At 42.5% G+C, this 21,642-nt stretch overlaps 1 protein-coding gene across 1 annotated transcript in view; it reads right to left on the bottom strand.

Moving 5' to 3' along the window:
• The window catches only part of XRN2 (5'-3' exoribonuclease 2), a 2,388,435-nt gene that overhangs the window by 2,071,407 nt on the left and 295,386 nt on the right, over nucleotides 1-21,642 (bottom strand). The window contains exon 4 of the mRNA XM_044057168.1: nucleotides 14,007-14,118. Within this exon, the coding sequence (XP_043913103.1) occupies nucleotides 14,007-14,118 (112 nt within the window). The remainder of the gene's footprint in view (nucleotides 1-14,006; nucleotides 14,119-21,642) is intronic.

Raw genomic sequence — 21,642 nt, 5'->3', positions numbered from 1 at the left:
CAAAAGAAGAGGATGAGAAAGGAAGATCCTACTTACTTAACCTGGAGGATGACTTTGGCAAGGTTAATGAACAATTTATGAAGGCAAATCAGTACACAATGCATATCTTCACCTCACAAAAGGCATTCAACACTATCCCATACTCTGATATTGCACATTAACTCTTAAGACAGCAAACTGACTTCAAAAACAGAACTGAGGAAATAAATGTGGGCATATATTCCCCTTCCAAAAAGCAAGTAACTAGTGGTGTATCACAGGGCTCAGTCCTTCAGCTCTCCCCTTTGGCAGTCAACATTGGCTCTGGCCTCCGAGAAGTAAGGGTTTACAGCTGACCAATTAGAGACGATTGCAAACTTGTAGCCATCATGAACTCCCCAGAGGCTACCACAATCCTCAAGGGGGGCTGTTGTGAAAAAATAGCTGGTGTCAAAATCATGGACTACAGCTAAACACAAAAAAAATATACAATCATTCTTTGTCATGCATGACTCTCCTTGTAACTACCATACTGACACTCCTGAAAACTTCATAGTCCTGAATCGGAGAACCTACATAGGCAATGAAATGAATGTCCTTTGATCACCATGTATCCACCATAAGGAACTTTATCATACAGATTATATCTAAAGATATGGCATCTAGGAGCAGGGATGTAAATCCTTCCACTGTACTCTGCACGCATTAAGCGGATCAGTGTACCATGCCCATTTCATTATGTACTTGTCTAATATGGTGCACTGGTCAACTATTCTTAAACACAATGATTTACTAGCTCTAGGAATCTGTGGTTAACCAACATGACATTTGTCAGTTAAATCCAAGGATTGTGGACAGAGTAAATGGTATAGCTATATGGCTACATGCACTCTGGAATATATCAAATTCCAGAGGACATTTGCAGTGTCCTACAGCAGCCTCAAGAAAATTATGTACTCACCATAACATTCCATTTGTGTTGTCTATTTCCATTCTTCCTCAAACAAGTTGGTGCTGATCCAAATCCAACTCACCATTGCAATACCTTGTGGCAACCAAAAAGCTCAAGCTCTTCCCTTAACCATAATGCACCCTTCTAAGGTACCTTAGACCCAAGTTACCTTAGATCTTGTTTGCTGCTACCTACATCAAGAAATATAGAACTTCATGTATAATTAAGTATACCAACAGAAATGTGAGACTTACTCTGGAGGTTAGTACAGGGAAATTACCATTTAGGACCACTCGCTCTTACAGGAATAGCAAGGTCAGGGGATGGAGAACGGGTTATTTGAGGAAGAAAATGGGCAACACAGATGGAACATTATGGTGAGTACATAACCATCTAATGTAAAGTTTCATTCTATCCTCAAAACTGTGGGACAGAGTCCCCAGCTACCTTACACCTTGGGTGGACTCACTGAAGGATGTTACTCAGTACCATTGAACCAAATGGTGCTCTTCCCCTGGACATCAAATGCAATTTGTAAGGAGTAATAAAAGTATGGGGGCAGCCCAAGTAGCAGGTGCACATATATCATCCATGGGCACTCTAGACGAATACTGATTAAGCCGCCATGGCTTTGGCAGAATGGGCTCGCAAAGGTTAACAATTTCAGACCTCGTTTTATAAATGTAGGAAACGCAATCTGCAATTCTTCTAGCTAAGATTACTTTGGCCATTGGATTTTCCAGTTTCAGCTCGGAAAAGTAAAGAGTTGGTCATATTACCTTACACTTTGTTATATAAAGGTAAAATCTCAATTGCCTGTTAACATTTATTTAAGTATAACAGGTACTCGCCTTTATTTGAAAATCCTGGAAAGAACACTGGTAAATTAAAGTGGACTGATTGATATTGTTGTCCAACACTTTAGGCAAAAAAGATGGGTTAGTACATAATGAAATTCAGTCTTTATGAAAGACCAAATATGGTGGTTGAAATGACAAGGCTTAAATCTCTGAAATTCTTAGATGCTATGGCTGCCATATACCGTTTTCCAAGAGAGGAACTTTGAGATCACATGTAGCTGCTGATTCAAAGGGGATTGTATAATTTCTTGCAGCACCAGATTTAGGTCCCAAGAAGTAGTAGGGTCTTTAAGGGTGTTTAAGGAAGACAGTTCCCTTTCTAGAGTGCGTGTGAAGTAACTGAAGATCCTCTATATCCAATGTGAAGATTGGAAATTGCAGTTAGTTGTACCCTTATTGTAGACAAAGCTGTTCCTTTGTTAAACTGGGCTAAGAACTTAAGGATCTTATGAATCGAAACCGAGAATGGGTCAAGGTCATTCTGCTGTGCCCAGAAAACAATTCTCTTCCATTTACTAGAGTACAGTTTACATGTAGATGGCTTATGAGAGGACAAGAGAATGTGACTGTATGGAGAAGAGTGCATAATCCACAGCAGTCAGTACAATGAGGACAAGAGAAGGGAAACCAAATCTGTCAAGGCCAGAACAGTGCAATAAGGATTACTTTGCTCTTCAAACTGCCCACTTTCTGTAGAAACTTGGAAATTAACAGGGTCGGAGAAGAGGCATACAGAAGAGACATGGGAGTCAATTTTGAAAAGCATCCCTTGGGGATTCCCTCATGGGGGGGATTATGGCTAAAATAGCTGCTGCACTTGTTTAGGGGAAGGCAAAAAAAAAGTCACAGCAAGGCTGGTCCCATTTGCAGAATATCCTTTCCACTACTATCTGATTGAGGGAACGATTCGTGAGGCATAAGGAGGTATCTGCTCAATTTGTCTATCACATCGGACTTTCTGGAATGTGCACCGCAATGAGAAAACAGTTGGATGCAATCACTCAATGAAGCACAACGGATAAGATTTGGTTCCTCCTTGTTTGCTGCTGTATCATACTACAGACATGTCTGTCTGAACTGCAAATGTCTCAAAGGGGAGAGCATCCTGGAAGGTCTGCAACACTAGTAGCACTGCTCACACCTCTAGGACACCACTGACATGCAAGTTGGCCTCTCTGGGGGACCAAGTACCTTGGACTGTATTACCAAGCAAATGCCCCCTCCCCCAGCTGGGAAGCACCCGTGGTCATTGGCGGGGGATGAAAGGGTGAATGAACGACCTTGTAAAATTTGACTGGAGTGAATCCACCATAATAGATCTCTCTTGCAAATGTTGGTGATTCTTATTGGAGAATGGACCACTGCGCTACAAGAACCACTGCAAAATTCTCATGTGAAACCTCACCAGCAGAAGTACTAATGCTGCAGCCATAGACCCTAGACTAGAGACTGAAGAACCAGACATGCAGAAGCCTTTGTATAGTCAATAATCTTCCCGACTTGTGATCTGATGAGTTTCGACTCTCGCAGGTGGAAGAGAAGCTATTGTTTTGCTCGTGTTTAGGATTAGCCCCTATGAGTTTTAAACACCGAATAGGTTCTAGTAAAAACATTTTTATAATTTACTGTAATTTCCAGATTGAACCACATTTGGATAACATACCTTGCTTTTAGTAGTAGATGCCTGGTCAGGGTTTGTATGAGCCAGTTGCCCAAACATGGTAACACCAAGAAACCTTGCAGTCTGAGGGGAGCTGCTACCACTGCCATGCATTTTGTTAAATCTGGGAGTTGTGGTGAGACCAAAGGGCAGTCTTCTGAACAGATGACTGGCTCTCAACTGGAAGCATAGGTGCCTTCTGCATCTGTCCATCTTTATGTAGTAGTACGCATCCTGAAGGCCTATACAGCACATCCAGTTGTCCTTTTGTAAAAACTAAAGAATGGACTGAACCATGACCATCTGTAACTTGCTACATTAAACCAATTTGTTTATATTTGCTAAGATCCAAAAATCTGACTAGTGTCCCATTTTAGTACAAAAAAAAAACCTAGAGTAAGTTCTGGATTCCTTCGTGTTGCGAGGCCTCTTGCAGCCTATGAACTTGATTGGATGCCTGATCCCTCTGACAGGGTGGTACAGTGGTGATTTTTTGGTTTTGGGGAGGAGGAAAGGAAAAAGTACAGTTTTGTACCTACCATAAATGTAGATGTTCGAAGATCCACATTGCTGCAGTCCTAACACTTGGGTAGTCCGCTGTCCCTCGGTCGGCCCGAATATCAGAGTATAAGGCTGACGTCGGTCAAGGCGCATTTGACTGACATCAGAACGTCAGGGTACAAATGCGCATGACCAACGTCATATCCTCAGTCTTTTCTTGCCCCAGATGTCAGAAGACCCTAAAAAGAAAGGTCCAAACCCAAAGACAACAACTAAACAACCAACCAGCCTAATACCAAAAATATGTACAATATATACAATATATATACAATATACACAATATACCTCAGATGGATAACTCAACCCACACAACCACCTCAAACTACAGAGGGGAAGGAGGGAGGGTAAATTGGACTGCAGCAATGTGGATCTTCGAACATCTACATTTATGGTAGGTACAAAACTGTACTATGTTCTTCATCTCACATTGCTGCAGTCCTAACACTTGGGTAGAATCCCAAAGCAGAGGTAAGGGAGGATGGCTAAATTATATAGAAGCAGGAGCTGCCAAAATGCCCTGCAACACAGCAGTGGCAAAACCAGCCCTGGATTTAGAGTACAGTGGAAGGTGGTAATGCCTAGAAAAGGTATGCACTGAACTCCAAGTGGCTGCCTCCAAAATTTCCTTAGTTGCCACCCCCCTCAAAAAAGCAGTTGAAGTGGCAGTAGCCCTAGTGGAATGAGGCCTAATCCCAGCTGGAATCTCTTTGCCATGATGGGAACAACAGAAAGCAATGCAAAATCCAATCCACTTAGAAATAGTTTGTTTTGACACGGGCTTGCCCTGAGAGCACAAAGCAAAAGAAACTAATAACTGCTGAGATTGTCTGAACCCTTTAGTTCTGTCCAAATAATATCGCAACTGCCTGTGTACATCTAAAGTGTGCAAAATCTTTTCCCCTTTATTTTGGGGATTTGCATAAAAAGTAGGCAAATGAATAGTTTGGTTTAAAGCCACACTAGAAACCACTTTAGGCATAAAGGAAGGATTAGTACGTAAAGATACCCTGTCCTTATGAAAAATTAAGAAAGGCTCAACTGCCATAAGGGCCTGCAATTCAGAAACCCTTCTTGCAGAGGTAATGGCCAACAAAAAAGCAGTCTTCCATGACAAATATTTCAACTCAGCAGTAGCAGCAGGCTCAAAAGGTTGTAAAGTGAGTTTCTCCAACACAAAATTGAGATCCCAAGCAGGAGTAGGAGCTCTTCGTGGGGGTCTTATATTCTTTGCCCCTCTAAGAAATTGCTTGAACAAAGGATGAGAAAACAATGGTGGGTCACAGTCATAGTGAGCTGAAATTGCTGCAGCATGAATCTTAATAGCAGAGAAGGACAAACCTTTGTCCAATAACTCAGTAAGATATTGAAGAGCCACACTTAAATCAGGCTCAGAAACATCCAAATCCTTAGCTGCACTCCAAAACAAAAATCTCTTCCATTTATCTGCGTACACTTTCCTTGTACTAGGCCTTCTAGCTTCCAAAATCACATTCAAAACTTGTTGTGGAAGTTGAGACCCTCTATGGTTTAAAACAGAATATGCCAGGCTGTTAGGTGAAGAGAGTGAAGTTTGACATTGAGCAGATGGCTGTCCTCCTGGGACAACAGATGTGGAATCAAAGGCAAAGGCCATGGAGGCTTCCGTACTAGACTTCTCAGTAATGGGTACCAGTGTTGTCGAGGCCAATCTGGAGCTATCAAAATCATCCTTGGCTTGTCCTGTCTGACCTTCAGAAGTACCTTTGGGAGGAGAGGCAGAGGTGGAAAGGCATACACATGAAGATTTTTCCAACTGAAAGAAAGAGCATCCACTTTCCAAGCTGTGGGATGAAACCTCTTTGTGCAAAACTTTGGCAGCTGGTGGTTTAGTGGAGAAGCGAACAGATCTATGTCTGGAGTTCCCCAGGACACTGTCAATTTCTGAAATACATGAAGATCCAGTTTCCACTCGTGGGGATCCATGATTTGTCTGCTTAACACATCTGCTAAGGAGTTCTGTGCTCCCGGCAGAAACCTTGCCTGAAGACTTAGTTGTAAACTGAGAGCAGTCTCCCACAAAATCATTGCTTGCCTGCATAGAGGATAAGAATGTGTTCCCCTTGCTTGTTGATGTACCACATGACAGTTGTGTTGTCTGTTAGAATCAACACCTGCCCTGGAAGAAGTAAATCCTTGAAAGCTATTAATGCAAACTGGACTGCTAACATCTCCTTCAAATTGATATGTAGATGCAGTAGTCTGACAGGCCACTTGTCTTGTATCCACTTTCCGTTTAGATGAGCTCCCCAAGCTTTGTCTGAGTCATCTGTTAGAATCTGACTCGCCTCTGGCCGGGTCAGAGAGTCCCTCGTTTAGGTGACATTCCTGAGCCCACCACAAAAATTCCTTTTGAATGCAAGGTATTATTTGAATGACAGTGTCCAGATCCTGGCAGTGCTGTGTCCATACATTTTTGAGATACCATTGCAACTTCCTCATATGCAGTTTGGCATTGGGAAGCACCAGAATACAAGATGCCATGAACCCTAAGGCTTGAAGGACTGTCCTTGCAGTCAGCCCGGACTGAAGAGAAAGATGATGGAAGTAAAGGGAAAGATTCTTTTGTTTGTCCGGGGTTAGAAAGGCCATCTGGGATGCTGTATTCAGTCTTACACCCAGAAAGCGCATCTTAGCACTGCTATCACATATTCCAAATGACGAAGAAGCTCGTTCCTTCCTTGAGCCAGAATCAGGCAATCGTCCAAATAAGGATAGATTTGTATTCCTTTTAGCCTGAAGAAAGCTATCACTGGAGCCAGAACTTTCGTAAATACTCTGGGCGCAGTAGATAAGCCAAAGGGCAATGCAGAGAACTGATAGTGAGAAGTCCCAGTCCGAAAACGCAGATATTTCCTGCAACTTAGTCTGATAGGAACATGAAGGTAAGCCTCCTTGAGATCCAAAGTTACCATCCAGTGATCCTTGCCCAGCAGAGGTAAAAGTTGTTGTAAAGTCAACATTTTGAATTTGGGAATGTCCAGATAAGTGTTGAGGATAGATAAATCCAAAATTGGTCTCCACGTGTTCCCCTTTTTTGGTACAAGGAACAGGCGAGAATAAAATCCTAGGCCCCTTTCTGGCATAGGAACCGGCTGTATGGCCCCTATTTGGAGTAACAGAGAAATTTGCTTGTGAGCCTCTATTCTTTGTTGAGGAGGAATGTATAGCATGTCTAGCATGCCTTTGAAAGAAGGCAGGGTATGGAAATAAAACCTGTAACCGTGATGTATGATATCCAATACCCATCTGTCTTGGGTAATCAAACTCCAATTTTCTTTGAAAAGTGCCAACCTTCCTCCCAAAGGTGCTGCCAGGCGAGAAGGTTCTGGCAGCTGAAAAGGTAGGTCATTGGGTCTGTTTACGAAAGGACTGACCCCTGCCCTCACCCGAAGACTGTGCAGGAGAACCCCCAGTTCTAGGCCTGAAAGAGCCCTGACCTCTGCCCCTGCCACGTCTAGATCTACCCCTAGACTGGGAATCATAAGAAGGATACGTCCACCCCTTAGTAGGCCAATTTCTACTAAACTTTGGAGGCTGAACCTGCAAAAAATCTTTAACAGTCTGCATAGACTTAGCCTTGTCTTCCATTTTCTTTAAAACTGCCTCAACAGGAGAACCAAACAAGACATCAGATTGCAAAGGGGCATCCAAAATCCTAGTTTTAACATGGTCAGATAAATTTTGATCCCTCAGCCAGGCATGCCTGCGAAGAACTGACCCAGTGGCAGCCACCCTAGAGGAGGCCTGTACAGCATCAAAACCACATTGCAAAGAATGCTTACCCACCTGTTCAGAAACATGCACTAAATCTTGTAACTCTTTACAATCAATACCTTCCGCCAGAGCATCAACCTTAGATTTCAACTGTGAAAGAAGATAATTTTGATATTTTAACATGTGAAACTGGCAATTCAAAGCTCTCATGGCTAGAGTGGAAGAAGTATAAACTTTCTTTCCCCATCTATCAGAGGCCTTGGCCTCTATCTGCAGGAACCGGATTCTTGACAACAGAAGCCTTAACACCATTAGGCCCCTGGCTAACAGTTTCTGGGTCTGCCCTAGGACTCTTAAAAAGATACTTATGAGCTTCAGGCACCCTGTAATACCTATCTGGTTTAACAGGAGCAGGAGGCAAAGAATCAGGATTAAAAGAAGCCTCTGCAAACACATCTTCCACCACATTCAAAACAGGAGGTATAGCCAAAGGCCTATGCTGGGGTAAAAACAAAAACTCCCTAAGCCTTTTCCTGGAGTCAGAGAAGTCCTGACCTTCCCATTTAAAGTGCTCTCTCATGGAGTGAAGGGTCTCTGAAAAAGAAAAATCCTCAGGAGGAGAAGCAGGAGTAGAATCATCAACATCAGAATCAGAATAATGAGAATACTCCTGCAAGTCTTCAGCCGAAGACTCAGACACATCCGAAGCCTGCTCATAATCCCCCAACACTGGCTCCATCCTAGGCCTCTTATCAGGAGGAGGCATAGAGCCTCTAATTAAAGTAATTAAATCTTCTGCCATTTTAAGCATGTGCTTCTTGGGCACAGAACCTGAAGAACTAGGAGTGACACCCACAGCAGCTAAACTAGACCTGCCCCTAGGAGAAGCCTTGGAAGCAGAAAGAGAGGGCCTAGACACCTTAGGAAGGGAGGGGAGTAAAGTAATCTGAGAAGCCCCTAAAGCCTGACCTGCCTCCTGGGAGGCCACATCCTGTAAAATCAAAGTTTCTCCCTGGGACTCCAGTGAGGCCTCCGTCGGAACCACCGGTTCCCCTGACGCCTCTAAAGAATCGGCATCCGGTTAGGACGACTCCTCTAACCTAGGTTTAACTGCCTTGTCCTTGCGCTTCTTTGAGGAAGCCGGCGCCGGAGCATCCGACGGCATATTGTAATTGCACCGCTTCCCAAAGACCAACCTGGCACAATCCAACCTTCGCTTTATAGTGCGTTTATTAAACCTAGCACAAAAAGGTCCCAAACAAGGTATACACAAATTATGGTAGTCCCTATGCGGAATCTGTTTCCCACAAGAAATACAGTTATTCACTTTTTCTGACATCCGGTAAACCACTGAGGCAAGAAAAAAACAAAATATTCCCCAACGGGGTACTTAACCAACTCTGACTTCGGTCTGAAACTCCGAATTCGAAAAATTTCAGAACGCCGAACGGCACTTGCAACACTGCTTCTGCATCAGACCATGCGGCAAAAAAGACTGAGGATATGACGTCGGTCATGCGCATTTGTACCTGGACGTTCTGATGTCAGTCAAATGCGCCTTGACCGACGTCAGCCTTATACTCTGATATTCGGGCCGACCGAGGGACAGCGGACTACCCAAGTGTTAGGACTGCAGCAATGTGAGATGAAGAACATCTGTATAAATTACCCTGTGGAAATTATCCACTGTACCCATGCATCAGATGTTATTTCTAGCCAGGCTCTCTGGTGCAATGACAATCGACCCTCAATGGTCTCCAGACTAGGGCAATTGGGCCTCCTTTCAGGAGCGCTGGAAAGGCCTACCAACAAAAGTAGGTCTAGACCCTTGACTTGTGGGCCTTCTCTACTGCGAGAGCTGCATCTTCCATTAGAACTTCCCCCTCTGCCTCAAGGGAGACCATTGTGATTTGACCCACATCTTTCCACTACTTCTCTTAGAGCAAGGTCTCTGAAGAATGGAAAAAGTTACGCCCATGGTAGATAGGATCTTCCCAGGCTCTCACCTGGACAAGGTACCCTTTACCTTAGAGCCGAACAAGGAACTGCAGTCAAAGGAAGCATCGACAAAGACTTAAAAGGCTCCACGAAGTCACATAAGCGCATCCAGGCATGTGTCCTTATGGATATGCCTGAAACTGCTCTTGTTCCTTTGGCTACATGTGAAATGAGCCTTATGGAAGATGCATGGATTGTAGTATGGACAGCTGAGAAGCAACTGAGGGCCTTCTTCAGAAACTCCTGAAAGCGTATTTGACAGCTCATTCACCAAACCCCTTTACAATCTCGTAAAATGTGAAAGACCATTCAGAAACTTTAATGCGAAGGTCACCAATGCATAAATATGCTTCCAAATCTATCCATTATCCTGGACTCCTTGTTAGGATGGAAAGAATTTTCTTCAGCAAGTTTTTTTGGTGGTTGCCACCACTACCATGGCATCTACTGGTACATCTTTACTCCAGAATTGTTTGTCCTCTAGGGCTGTAATAATTTTGACTGGTCTCCGGGGACTAGACTCAGTGTCTGGGGCATTCCATGCCTGCTGAGAGATCTCAATAAGCTAAAATCGGTGGGGTCACCCATGAGACGGATGGGCACCAAACACGTCAGATACAGACTCAGGACTGATGGACTTCCAGCCACCTCATTGGTTTTAGGATTTTTAGGTCATCTCCAAAGGAGACATCAGGTGACCTAGAGAATCCTTCACCCTAATCAAAAGTCCATGTCTTCCGTGATGAATTCCTCTGAGACGTGCAAGTGTTTCCACTTACACATACGCTTCTTAAGGACCTCCTCCACGGGATGTTCGAGAGGTATCAAGAATGGGGGAACCCTGTTAGGAAGTCTGGGGTTTTGGTGCCCGCTGTCCCAGACAGAGATCCAAGTGAGAAACCGTGCAGAGCTGTCAAAAGGTGAAGACTGCAGATCTGAGGTGGTAGCCAGTCTGAGCTGCAGAGGCAGACATGGCTCAGAGCCTCAATGGCTGACTGTCCCCGAAAAGGAAAGGACCCCTGATCAGACAAGGCATGCCTCGCAGTTATAGTCCCCTCCCATTCAGAAAACAATCACCCTGAGATCAAAGTGAGAGCTGAACTGGTCTGAGCAGAGGCTCCGAGACGGCTTGGAAAATTTCTGGGCCCAATCTGTCACCTTTGAGTCGACAAGGCTGCTACGGCCCCAAGGGGTCTCCAGCTCTGACTGGTCAAAGAGCTCAGCGCAAACAATGAGAGAAAAGGGAGATCCTCAGATCAGATACAAACGCCAGGCGATTCAGATCCCATGGCTCCGATGCTTCAAAGTCAGAGGAGGTAGTAGTAGAGGGGTAGCTGATGCATGGAACTCCTGACCCGAAGGAGCCCCTGACATACACCCACAGAATCTTAACTGGTCTCTCCAAGTCTTCTTCAGCGAGGCTCCTGGAAGAGCAAGTTGACATCAGAGAGATTTAGGTCTCCCCAAGAAGGGAGAATGGACCCTGGAAGGGGCCAGGTCAAAGAGGGTGAATATCAAGTTCTAGGAAGGTATATCTGATCCAGAGTCATTCTTACTTGCTTGGGATTTATCTGAAATTGACAGCTCAACAGGTTTGAACACTTTTGCCTTCGGATCAGATTAAATTGTTGGATCGGAAGTATTTACCTTTTTTGCAGCAGGATGCGATGTAAAAGTCTGCTATGAAACGGGTATTTCTTCCTCTGAGACTAGATGACAAGGAAGAAGCAGGGCTAGATTGTTTAGACTTTTCCTTTTGGTGCAGCTCCAGAAAGACCTTTTAATACAAGATTTTTGCATTCAACCAATGCTCTGTGGTTGAACGCATGACAGATAGTAGTCGTCCTGCAGGTGAAGGGGGACAAGGCAATAAACACAAGGTACGCAAGTCACTAACTGGAATTTTGAGACTGCATTTCACACTTTTTGAAGCCAGCCTGCTCATCTTTATCCTCCATTATAACAGAAAAACACAGCAGAAGAGAAAAAATGTCTTTTCTAGGAAAGGAATAAAACAGGAACGAAAGAAAAAACAATGGTGAAGAGTTACACTAAACAAGCGAAAAAAGATACCAGCAATAGTATCACAAGGTACTTTCGTACAAAGAATGAATGAAAAAGTATTTAAACTAATAAATTAAAGCTGTCGCTAAGGTAAGGGGATAGAAGAAATTTTAAATTAAACGAAAGGAAATTTAGAAGACAGGAGAAATATTGAAAAATCACTGCTGCCACAGACCAACTGGAGAACCACATATTTGCAAAGGAGCAAATGAGATCTGAAGTAACTTAGAAGGGTGTGTTATGGGCAAGGAAAAAGCTTGAGAGCTTTTTGGTCACCACAAGCTATTTCAACCGCAGAGTCTTTCAGAAAATCAGATCCAAACCAACAGGTTTGAGGATAGAATGAAAATTATCAGATTAGGTGGTTATTTTTTTAACAAAGGACAAGTTGGAATGCAATAACTTCAGCTCTATGATCACGGGGGATTTGCCTAGTGTTATCATCCCTGAAACAAGGAGACATCTCAACTATGCCCATCATTCCTGAAGTCATGGTACACACTCATCCCAAGTAAAGCGGGACTGCTGTCCCAAGTACTGAACCAAGTAAAGCATACTAAACAGGCAGATAAATAAAAAATTTAGGAAATCCTCAAAAAACGGTCAGCTGTGTAACACTGACAGGAAAGTAAAGTTGCACAAGTTCCACCTACTTGCTACAGTAAGTCTTGAACACACTGCCTTACTGGTATAAGAGTAGCAGTGCCCTACTACCCTCTCTCTAGCACACTGTCAGAGCTACAAACTCTTCCTCTGCATGTCTGTGGGCTCTGCTGCCAAATCAGCGAAGTCCTTCACAGCCTCAGACAGCAGCCCTCGGTCTTTTCTAGTGCCACTGAAAGAGAAGGATCTTTGAGACTACTTTTCTTTGGAGCTCAGATAAGAAACCCTTGGGTGACTTATTCCTCCGTCTTTTCTATTTGTGCTAGTGTCTAAAGAGCATGCAAGTTGCTGAATACTCTGGGCAGAATTAAGCTACAACACATGCACTTGCATCAGCAATCACACTGGCCTGATCTCAAAACTAATCTTGACAAATAAAAAAAATAAATAAAATTGAATAGCACATTTCCCTGTGCTACGATAAGCTGCCTTCAGCATGGATGAGCACAAATTGTTTTGTAGGTTCTTTTATCACTACACCCTTAATATTTTGTACTCACCTTCTAGAAATACTAAAATAATAAGTAAAAAGGTCACACAGAAAAAACCAGATAAAAACCAAGAAAAATCTAGCAAAGTTAGACTTGACACTGGGCGATAATTTAAACCTCAAATTAGAGGTGACATGGGATGTATGCAAATTACCCCCTTAAAGACATCAGATGTTTCAGCCAATTGGCAATTCTGAATGTCCATGACTTTCCTTTATGTCCATTTCTGGACAATTTCAAGCCAATAAAGCCAAACCCCACTAGCTGTGGACATGCACGTTTCTGTCTTATGGCATCAGCACAGCATAAGTGGAATTTTGGCTAACAAATGGAAACACAGGGTTGTTGTACCCAACTGATATCCATAAAAATTAGGGTCACTTCAAAATATTCCAACTAAAAGTAAAAAAAGTCACGCAGTAAAATGTTAAAAAAACAACAAGAAAACTAGCAAAGCTAGACTTTCCACTGTGATAGCCTAGTATGAACCTATGAAGAGGTTTAAGGTATCTGCCCTAGGGCATTTATAAGCCTAGCCAGAATGCGTTTGGCTTTCGCCACCCATTTTAAATTTATTTTGCTATGCCCTTTTTCGAGGTTAGTATACTGTGCCTCTAAAAGTGATACCCGAAGGCAGAAACATGCATGTCCACAGCTAGTGGGGTTTGGCTTTATTGGCCTGAAATTGTCCAAAATTGACTTAAATGAAAAAGTCAAGGACATTCAGAATCGCCATTTAGCAGAAACACCTGATGTCCTTAAGGGGTAATTTGCATATATCCCACGTCACCTCTAAAGACATTTAAGGTATCAGAGTGAAAAAGTCTAGCTTTGCACCTCCTAGAAATGGATCAAAAAGCACTTTCACATCTTAACAAAATACTATGCAACAATATGAAGAAACTTGCAGAAAAAGGTTACAAAACTTTGGGCTGCGGGTTACAACAAAGAAAGTTAACAGCATTCAAAGCATCTCATATACAGATACTGCTGATAAAACATTGGCAAAGCCATCTTAAAATTACCCTGGGCCAGAATCCTCTCGCGGACAACATTTTTTTCTTCTGTTGCTTCCACTCCTTCTTTAGATGCTCTAAATCTTCTAGACCTCTGTTGATTCATTTTAGCACGGGGTGCCTTAAACAGGAAATTTAGATTAGCCCCTCAGTTGTCATGTTAATACATTCCAAAAGCCCATCCACTATGAAAATTAACATTAAACAGTTGGCATCAAATTTCAACCTACATAACTAAAATTTCATTTCTAACCATAATTCAGATGGAGCAATTACAAACTAAATCAGAAATAAGACATACTGCTGTAATTTAGCCTTATAAAAATGCACACAACCCTGGCAAAAAACAAAACATCCCAACATGGGTACCACTAAATGAGGCAGAATAAACATAGCTATGAATAGTCCATATTAATTTCCAACCATACAAATATATTTTACAGCACTAAGACCAAAGAATGGAAGAACAGACAGCATTCTCTAGAGGGCTCAACAAATAGCATGCAGAGGGGTGGGGTTAACATCACAAAAGAGGACTTGCAAATGTCATTTTTACGAAAAACTCCGTTTAGACCATAGGAAACAGCAATGACCCTTTCTGTGAAAATTTCCATGGGGAAGTGAAGATTTCATAAATGAGCAACATTCCTTGAGCAAGGAACCTCTTAATGCAGTGTTAAGCCATGCAACACAGTTATGTTTCTCATTGCGGTCAACATTCTCAAAATGCTTGGTAAAGGAATACCATGGGGAAAAAGAAGTAAACCATTCACAACTGCAATTCAGTAGAAGTGTTTTCAACACAAAAGCCTGAATTGGATAAATATATTTATATTACCAGAGAGTGGAAATCAATCAATGGTGGAGTTGTCAAATACTATAATCTTCACAAACTAATTATCTATAAACTACTAAATTTGTGGGGAGAAAAAAACACTTTACTGATACACATGGTTTCTCAATCTGGGTATTTTCTTTTGGCAGATTAATTCTAAGAATGGATCTCTAAAAGCAATGAGAACACAGACTTTTACACAGCCAGCATTACTTTAAAAAGGTATCCTAACCAGGAAGTAATTGAATTTTTAGCTTCACAACTAAAAAGGAAAATACGTTAGACTCTGGATCACAGCTAAAAAAAATAAAGTGTTCTGCTGGGGAATGGTACTAGATTTTGAAGTTCTAGCAAAACGCATATTTTCTGCTGTCAAGGCAAAGGGATTACCTCGTAATAAATTAAGACATTTTCTGAAAATCTTAAAAGCCTAAGCGGTTGTTCATTTGTAATACCTGGATTATATTCAAGAGGCTGGAAGCATAAATTCCACAAGCAGCCCTAATATTTTCATCAAGATCTAAATACCTAATGTTATCAGTTTAATGAAGGAAGGCAGACAAGTTCACCTTTCAGCCAGAGATTTCAAGCTCACACTGGCATATTTTTAAAGTTAAAATTTATGCTTGACTGAGTCTGCCCCCCCCCTCTTACACACCCACAGAATACACAAAAATGGATCTGTTGCAAAAACAGAACGGGGCCAATTCCAAAAGACTTGCTCTCAGTGTAAATGACTACACTGACAGCAGGTCTTTTAGAATCTGGTCCCTGGTGTATGCCTATTTATAGACATGCCTTACACCAAAGTCAGTCACTTACCCTGAGATAGTCTTTCATAATCAGGGCAGATTTAAAGAGATTGCAACTTTGGGAAATTGGGCCCCAAATCTTCGGAAAAACATTCATTTTGTTGACTCGCAAGTTAAACGAGCTTATTACAGTTAAATCGGCCTTTAATTTTTTTCCCCACAGCCAAGTTAAGATTCACTCAAAAATGTACTCACAACCATATGCATTACGCACAGATACCTACATATATATACACACACACACCACACTACACACATAATATACTTTATTTACTAAAGAAATTTAATCACAGTAGCAAAAAGGCTTTTTCTGATGTCTTAAAGTCTACAGGTTTAAAAGAAAGTATTCCTCCTGTGGGTATAAGATCCCACCTCAAGATCAAACACTGTGTACTGCTTAGGGCCTTCCCACTTGCTAATACCTGCAGTACTTGTGGCACCTTTGGCACAAGGTCCCTCCAGGGAAGGAAAGAAAAAACAGTCTGAAAGGACTTCTTCAGACAGAAGGCACCCTGTTGCTCCCCTTCTGCTGACGCGCAAGAGAGCGAGCGCGACAGCGAGAGAGCCACAAACCTAAAGAAAAAGCATAAAGAAAAAACATCTGAAAGACAGTTGAGAAACCCAATAAAAGGTCTCTGGTCCAAGCACTCTAGATACATCAAGGCAGTTAAATCCTAGGATCCAAACTCCCTCTTCTCTGTGGTCGATGAGCCCTAGTCTTCACACTAATTCTTCAAAAGATTCCATCAAGACCTACATAAATAGCTTCTTCGAGGTCCAGCTGGTCCACTAGAAGCCTAACTGAATTGGATGTTGATAGTTCTTATGAAGTTTGAGGAAAGATTCAGCTGAAGTCCTCCTGGCTCCATCCCTAAGGAAAGGACCGGGATAAAACCCTTTGACACTAGTTATATTAGTTTTAAAGCAGTCGCCCTTTTTGTAGCCAATGCATATGGGATCAAACCTACCCACCATACCAGTGTCCAATCAGAAACCCCTGGAAACTTCAGTTGACTTATTCACTTTCTTGATGCCGATGCATTCGTGTAGAGTAAAGTCCCGAAGCCAGAACATCAGAGTTGGTGCCCTGACAGTGATGTAGAGACTAAAGTATTCGCAGCTGTCCCTTTTACTCACAGCTTCAGCTCTGGATAGATGAATTCAGAGGTCCCCCCTAGAGCCATCCATATTTAAAGTGGAAAAGGCTACATATTCTGCAGGAAAGGGTGGTTCTTCCTCAGCTCCACTGGCTGAGATGGCTTGAGGCTGTGGAGAGAGCCTTGGATGAACCAAGAAGATTGGTGTGGGCACAGAGTTCGAATCCATCCTAACTCACGCTGGAGCCTGTACCACCTTCCTCTCATTCTGGTACACAGGGACATCACCAAGGACAGACAGATGATGGAAAATATTCCTCAAGGTCCTCCCTCCAAAAGAAGTCTCCTTTGGAGACGTTCTGGAATTGATGAAACTGGGTGTGTGTGTGTGATTACCAATGCTTCTGATGCGCTTCTGCTTTCTGAAGCATTTGGGCATGGTCCTTCATCCCAGATTCCACCTAGACTCCTTAACTGATCTAATCACCCAGACGGCTTGGAAGAAGTCAGAGTCCACCACAAAAAAAAATGGATGATATTCTAGTGGCCACCAAAGACATTGGACTAGGACTCTACCAGTAGATGCCATGGTGGTAGTAGCCACAAGAAAGGAACAGTCTGAAGTTCCTCTGTCCATCCCCCGAACAGGCAGTCAAGGGCATTGAAGAGACGGGGGAAACAAGACACTTCAGGGACATTTGCTCTCCAAGCACAGATCCAACACACTTGACATGATTTCAAAGGGACTTTATCAAGGAGCTTTCAGAGTCCCTGCCAGGTAGCTTACCGATGTACATCCAGAAAACACTGGATGACCAAAATGTCTACTGCACAGTCCTCCTCAAAATGTGGCCGTGAGAGTCATCTAATGCAGCAGATGGTATAGCAAGGGCAGCAGACACTGGTACTCCCATACATCATGCCTGAACACAGCTTTGTGATTTCGTAGAAAGCTTTAAGACATCCTTCATATATACTCCCTGTGATTGTTTGACCTTGTCCGGACCAACAGTAAAAGAAACACCAGTAGTGAACAGGACTGTAAGACCTTGTCTGCCATAAGGATAGTATTTTATACAACTCAAAGATAGTTTTCCAGGAATCAAATAGGGGGAAGGAAAATTTAGTTCAAGAAATCCCAAGGTTTTCACCATAACAATGAGGACAGGCCTCCCCTAGGCAGAGTAGCAGGAACTCCAGTGGACATCACCCACACAGGCAGAGGCAGTCTGCAAAGTCAAGGTTTGTGGGCTATTCACACAGCATTCCTAACCATCTGCCCAACTGCTGCACTTTGAAGGTAGTTGGGAGATTTTTCCTTGCACCCTCTAGTCCTGCAAACAATAACTTCCTATTCTTGGATGCTAAAAATCACCAGATGTTATTGAATATTCAGATTCCCCAAAAGCAAGACAGAAGACTTCTAATACTCTACCCAGTCAATTTGCAGCTAGACATTTTAAAATTGTTAAACAAAAACAGTCAAACTGGTCCCCCCAGACCAATTAGAATCCAAAGTCTATTCCAGGTTCTATTCAATTCCAAATGAGACAGACTACCTCTTAAAAATATTGGATCTCAGCAATCTCAATCAGTATGTCAAAACAGACAATTCCAGGTGGTCATTGTACTGTTCATTCTACCTCTTGGAGGGAAAACTGGATGTGCTCCATCAAATCTCCAGGATGCTTACTATCATATCAAGATGTAGAGGCAATCCAGAAGATTTCTCCGTTTACAGCTGGAAGCCACTTAGTTCAGAGCACTGACATTCGATCCCCCCGTGTTCAAGATAATGGCAGTCGTAACCGCTCATTTCTGGCAGCAAAAGATTCAGGTCTTCCCATATTTGGACAATTGGCTTCTAACGACATCTAAGGATTTCCCCATTTTAAACAGTCAGTCCTTTTATCCCCAGTAACTCCTATGAGAACAACCAACTTAAACAAAAGCATGCTATCCCCTCGTGGATCTTAGACTTCATAAGCTGCCACACACTGTACAACAGATAGTCAAATCGTTGAGGTCTGCAGCCCTCAAAGTGGGAAAGCGCACACTACTTCAAGCATGACTTATTCTACAAGTCTTAGGAATAATGTCCTCTAATTCTGGTTCCTTTGGCCACATATCACATGAGAGTTCCATGTTAGTTTACGTAAGTGTGTCCTTCAGAAGGAAGAATGAGACATCTTATAAGCATTAAAGCATTTGCTTTCCCTTTTGGAAAATTTATATAGGTATTCCACCTCAGGGATTTGTTTTTAAACTACTCATTTGTTGCACAATGGAACTGTTTTAACAACTATTTAAGTGGGAGTAAAAGTTAGACATAGGGAAGAGATTTAACAGGATTCCTCAGAGGAGGACTACACCAGATTTTATGTCATTGAGTAACAAAGTTTGTTACCAAACCATCCCTTAAAGCAGATAAATTCTGTCCAAGTACCACCAGTCTTAAAGGAAAAGGACACCAAATTATGGTCAGAGTTAATACATGATACGTATGGAGATGTGCAATAAGAGGCCATATTTGTGAGTATTAGATTAAAAGATATTGGGGCCTCTAGCAGGATGGTCAATTCTTCTGTGAAATAGCATTTACATTGTCACTAAAGCAATGGGCATGCCAACCACTGGCAACATAGGTCAGGCCGGTTTACTGATGGATACTTGAAGTTCTCCAGTAGAAAGCTCTTTGGTTTAATGGGAATTTCAGCCAGTGTGTCAGGACAGATGGTGTGCTCAGAAGGGGACAGACTATGCTATATTGCTTGCTATGAAGTGGCATAGTCTTGTTTAGTTATGTCTATGCTAACTACTAACTAAAAAAATAGCAAAGGTGTTGCAAAAACTGATAGCTGTGTTTTTTCTGGAGGGGAGGCAAACATGTAACATTAGAACAATGACAACCCCCAGGGAAGCAGAATATAAGAAAATACCACTGTTGGTGGGTCTGGATGTAAAAAACATCTGACAGAATAAGCTAGGAATTTATGAACAGGGCAATAGAAACATTTGCATTCCCTGATGTAATAAGGAAATTTAGAAGGCTATGTGAAGGATCGAAGGTAAGAATTAGTGTGTTGGGGGGGGGTCCTCCGATAAGTTGCGTGTGAACACAGGCACCAGACATGGATGCCCTTTCCCCTTTTTTGCTTTACATTTAGAGCAACTGGCAAAGAACGTAGGACTTGGACATACAAGTGGTCCACCCAAGCAAGAAAAGTATCGGCAGATCTTCTGTACTTGATAAATCCAGAAAAAGGACAGTGTTGTGGAACATTTTCAAGCAGTTTCAAGTCTCTTTTGGGATATTAAATTAATGAAGATAAAAACTAAAGTTATGTTCTCACCATAACGTAGATCTGTTATCTTTCTCAGTCTGGTTCAGCCTGCAGGTTATCGGATCCAACTCAGATTAGAAACCAGCCAAATCTCCAAGACTTCAGTTGGCTAAACTCTGCCACCTCTACACAGGATGCCTCTCTCGCAAAGAACCTCCATATAAAGTTTGCCTCTCACTGACCTAACACCAGCCTGAGAGACTAGGTCCCCACAAACAAGGTAAAGCAACCTCCCCGACTCAGTCATGAAAAGGAACTCACCACAGACAGGCAAGGAGGGGAGGGAAGATTGAAACAGATGGAAAGAAAAACACACTAAACTAGCATTATGGTGAGTACATAACTTTCTTATCGGATGCCACCTTCTGTCAGAATTCACCCTACGTGAGGAGTCCTCAGCCATATGAAACCTGTGGAGGTTGTAAGGAATAATATTCCACAACACAGTAGAACTGAAGAAAGCCCTGGATCCCAAATAACTGTCCAGCTTGTAGTGAGACAAAGGTATGAAGACCCACCAAAGTAGCAGCACCACACATCAACCAACAAGGCTTTACAGAAAAAAAAAACAGAAGTAGTCATTGCTCTGGTAGAATGAGCTTTTGGTTTGTGAATTCACACTAAAAAAATTGCAATCTGACAACTACTTGAACGGTGTAACCTCAGAAATGGGCTGACCCAATCAAGACCTGGTAAAAGACTCAGTTTAGACTTCTGAAAGATTACATCTTATTCAAATAAGATCTCAATTGCCTATGACCATCAAGGCAATGCAGCAAATATCCACCCTTGCTGACAAAACCTGGGAAGAACACAGAAGGTGAATAGCTTGATTCAAGTTAGTTATTTCCCAGTAGACACCTTAGGGAGGAAAGGAAGGATCCATAAGGAGAGATACCCTATTCTTATGGAAGATCAAGTATGTCAGGACAGGAGACCGACACTCAGACATGTGTCTTACTAAACAAAAGCATAAATTCTCTGGTAGCAGCAGGTTCAAATGGGTGGTCCACCAGCAACTATACCATGAAAGGCAAATCCCACGGTGGAGCAGGGTCCTGAAGAGGACGCAAGAAATCACCCTTCAGAAAAGGCTTTCAAAATCTTTAGAGTAGTCAAAGGCATATTATCCCTGCCAATGCGAAAGCTGGAAATAGCTACCAATCGCACTTGAAATCAAAGAATACACTGGAACCAGTGTTAAACCAGCAAGAAAATCCAAGGCTACCTCCAAGGTAGCTGAAAAGGGATGAATACCCCAAGAATCAGCTCAAAAGCAAAAAAGTACAGTTGTGTACACTTACCATAAATGTAGATGTTAGTGTATTCACTGTTGCAGTCCTCACATATGAGCTACCGGTAGCCCTCAGTCAGCCCAAATACCAGAGCCCTTGGTACAAAACGTCTGCTGCAGTCAGTACATAGGGTATAAAGGGAGGCAGCAGATGCCATTTCCTCAGTTTTTCTTGCCTTACCTGTCAGGAGCCCCTAAAAGGCGGCCAACCCAGAAATGGTAGCACCCTGGACGCAAGTCATACAAAAAATAAAAATCTATAG

The sequence above is a fragment of the Protopterus annectens genome, chromosome 1.part2, assembly GCF_019279795.1.
Source record: "Protopterus annectens isolate FY-2018-M chromosome 1.part2, PAN1.0, whole genome shotgun sequence".
NCBI lineage: Eukaryota > Metazoa > Chordata > Ceratodontiformes > Protopteridae > Protopterus > Protopterus annectens.
Note: the sequence above shows the minus strand (reverse complement) of the source record. Positions and strands in the feature narration are given on the sequence as shown.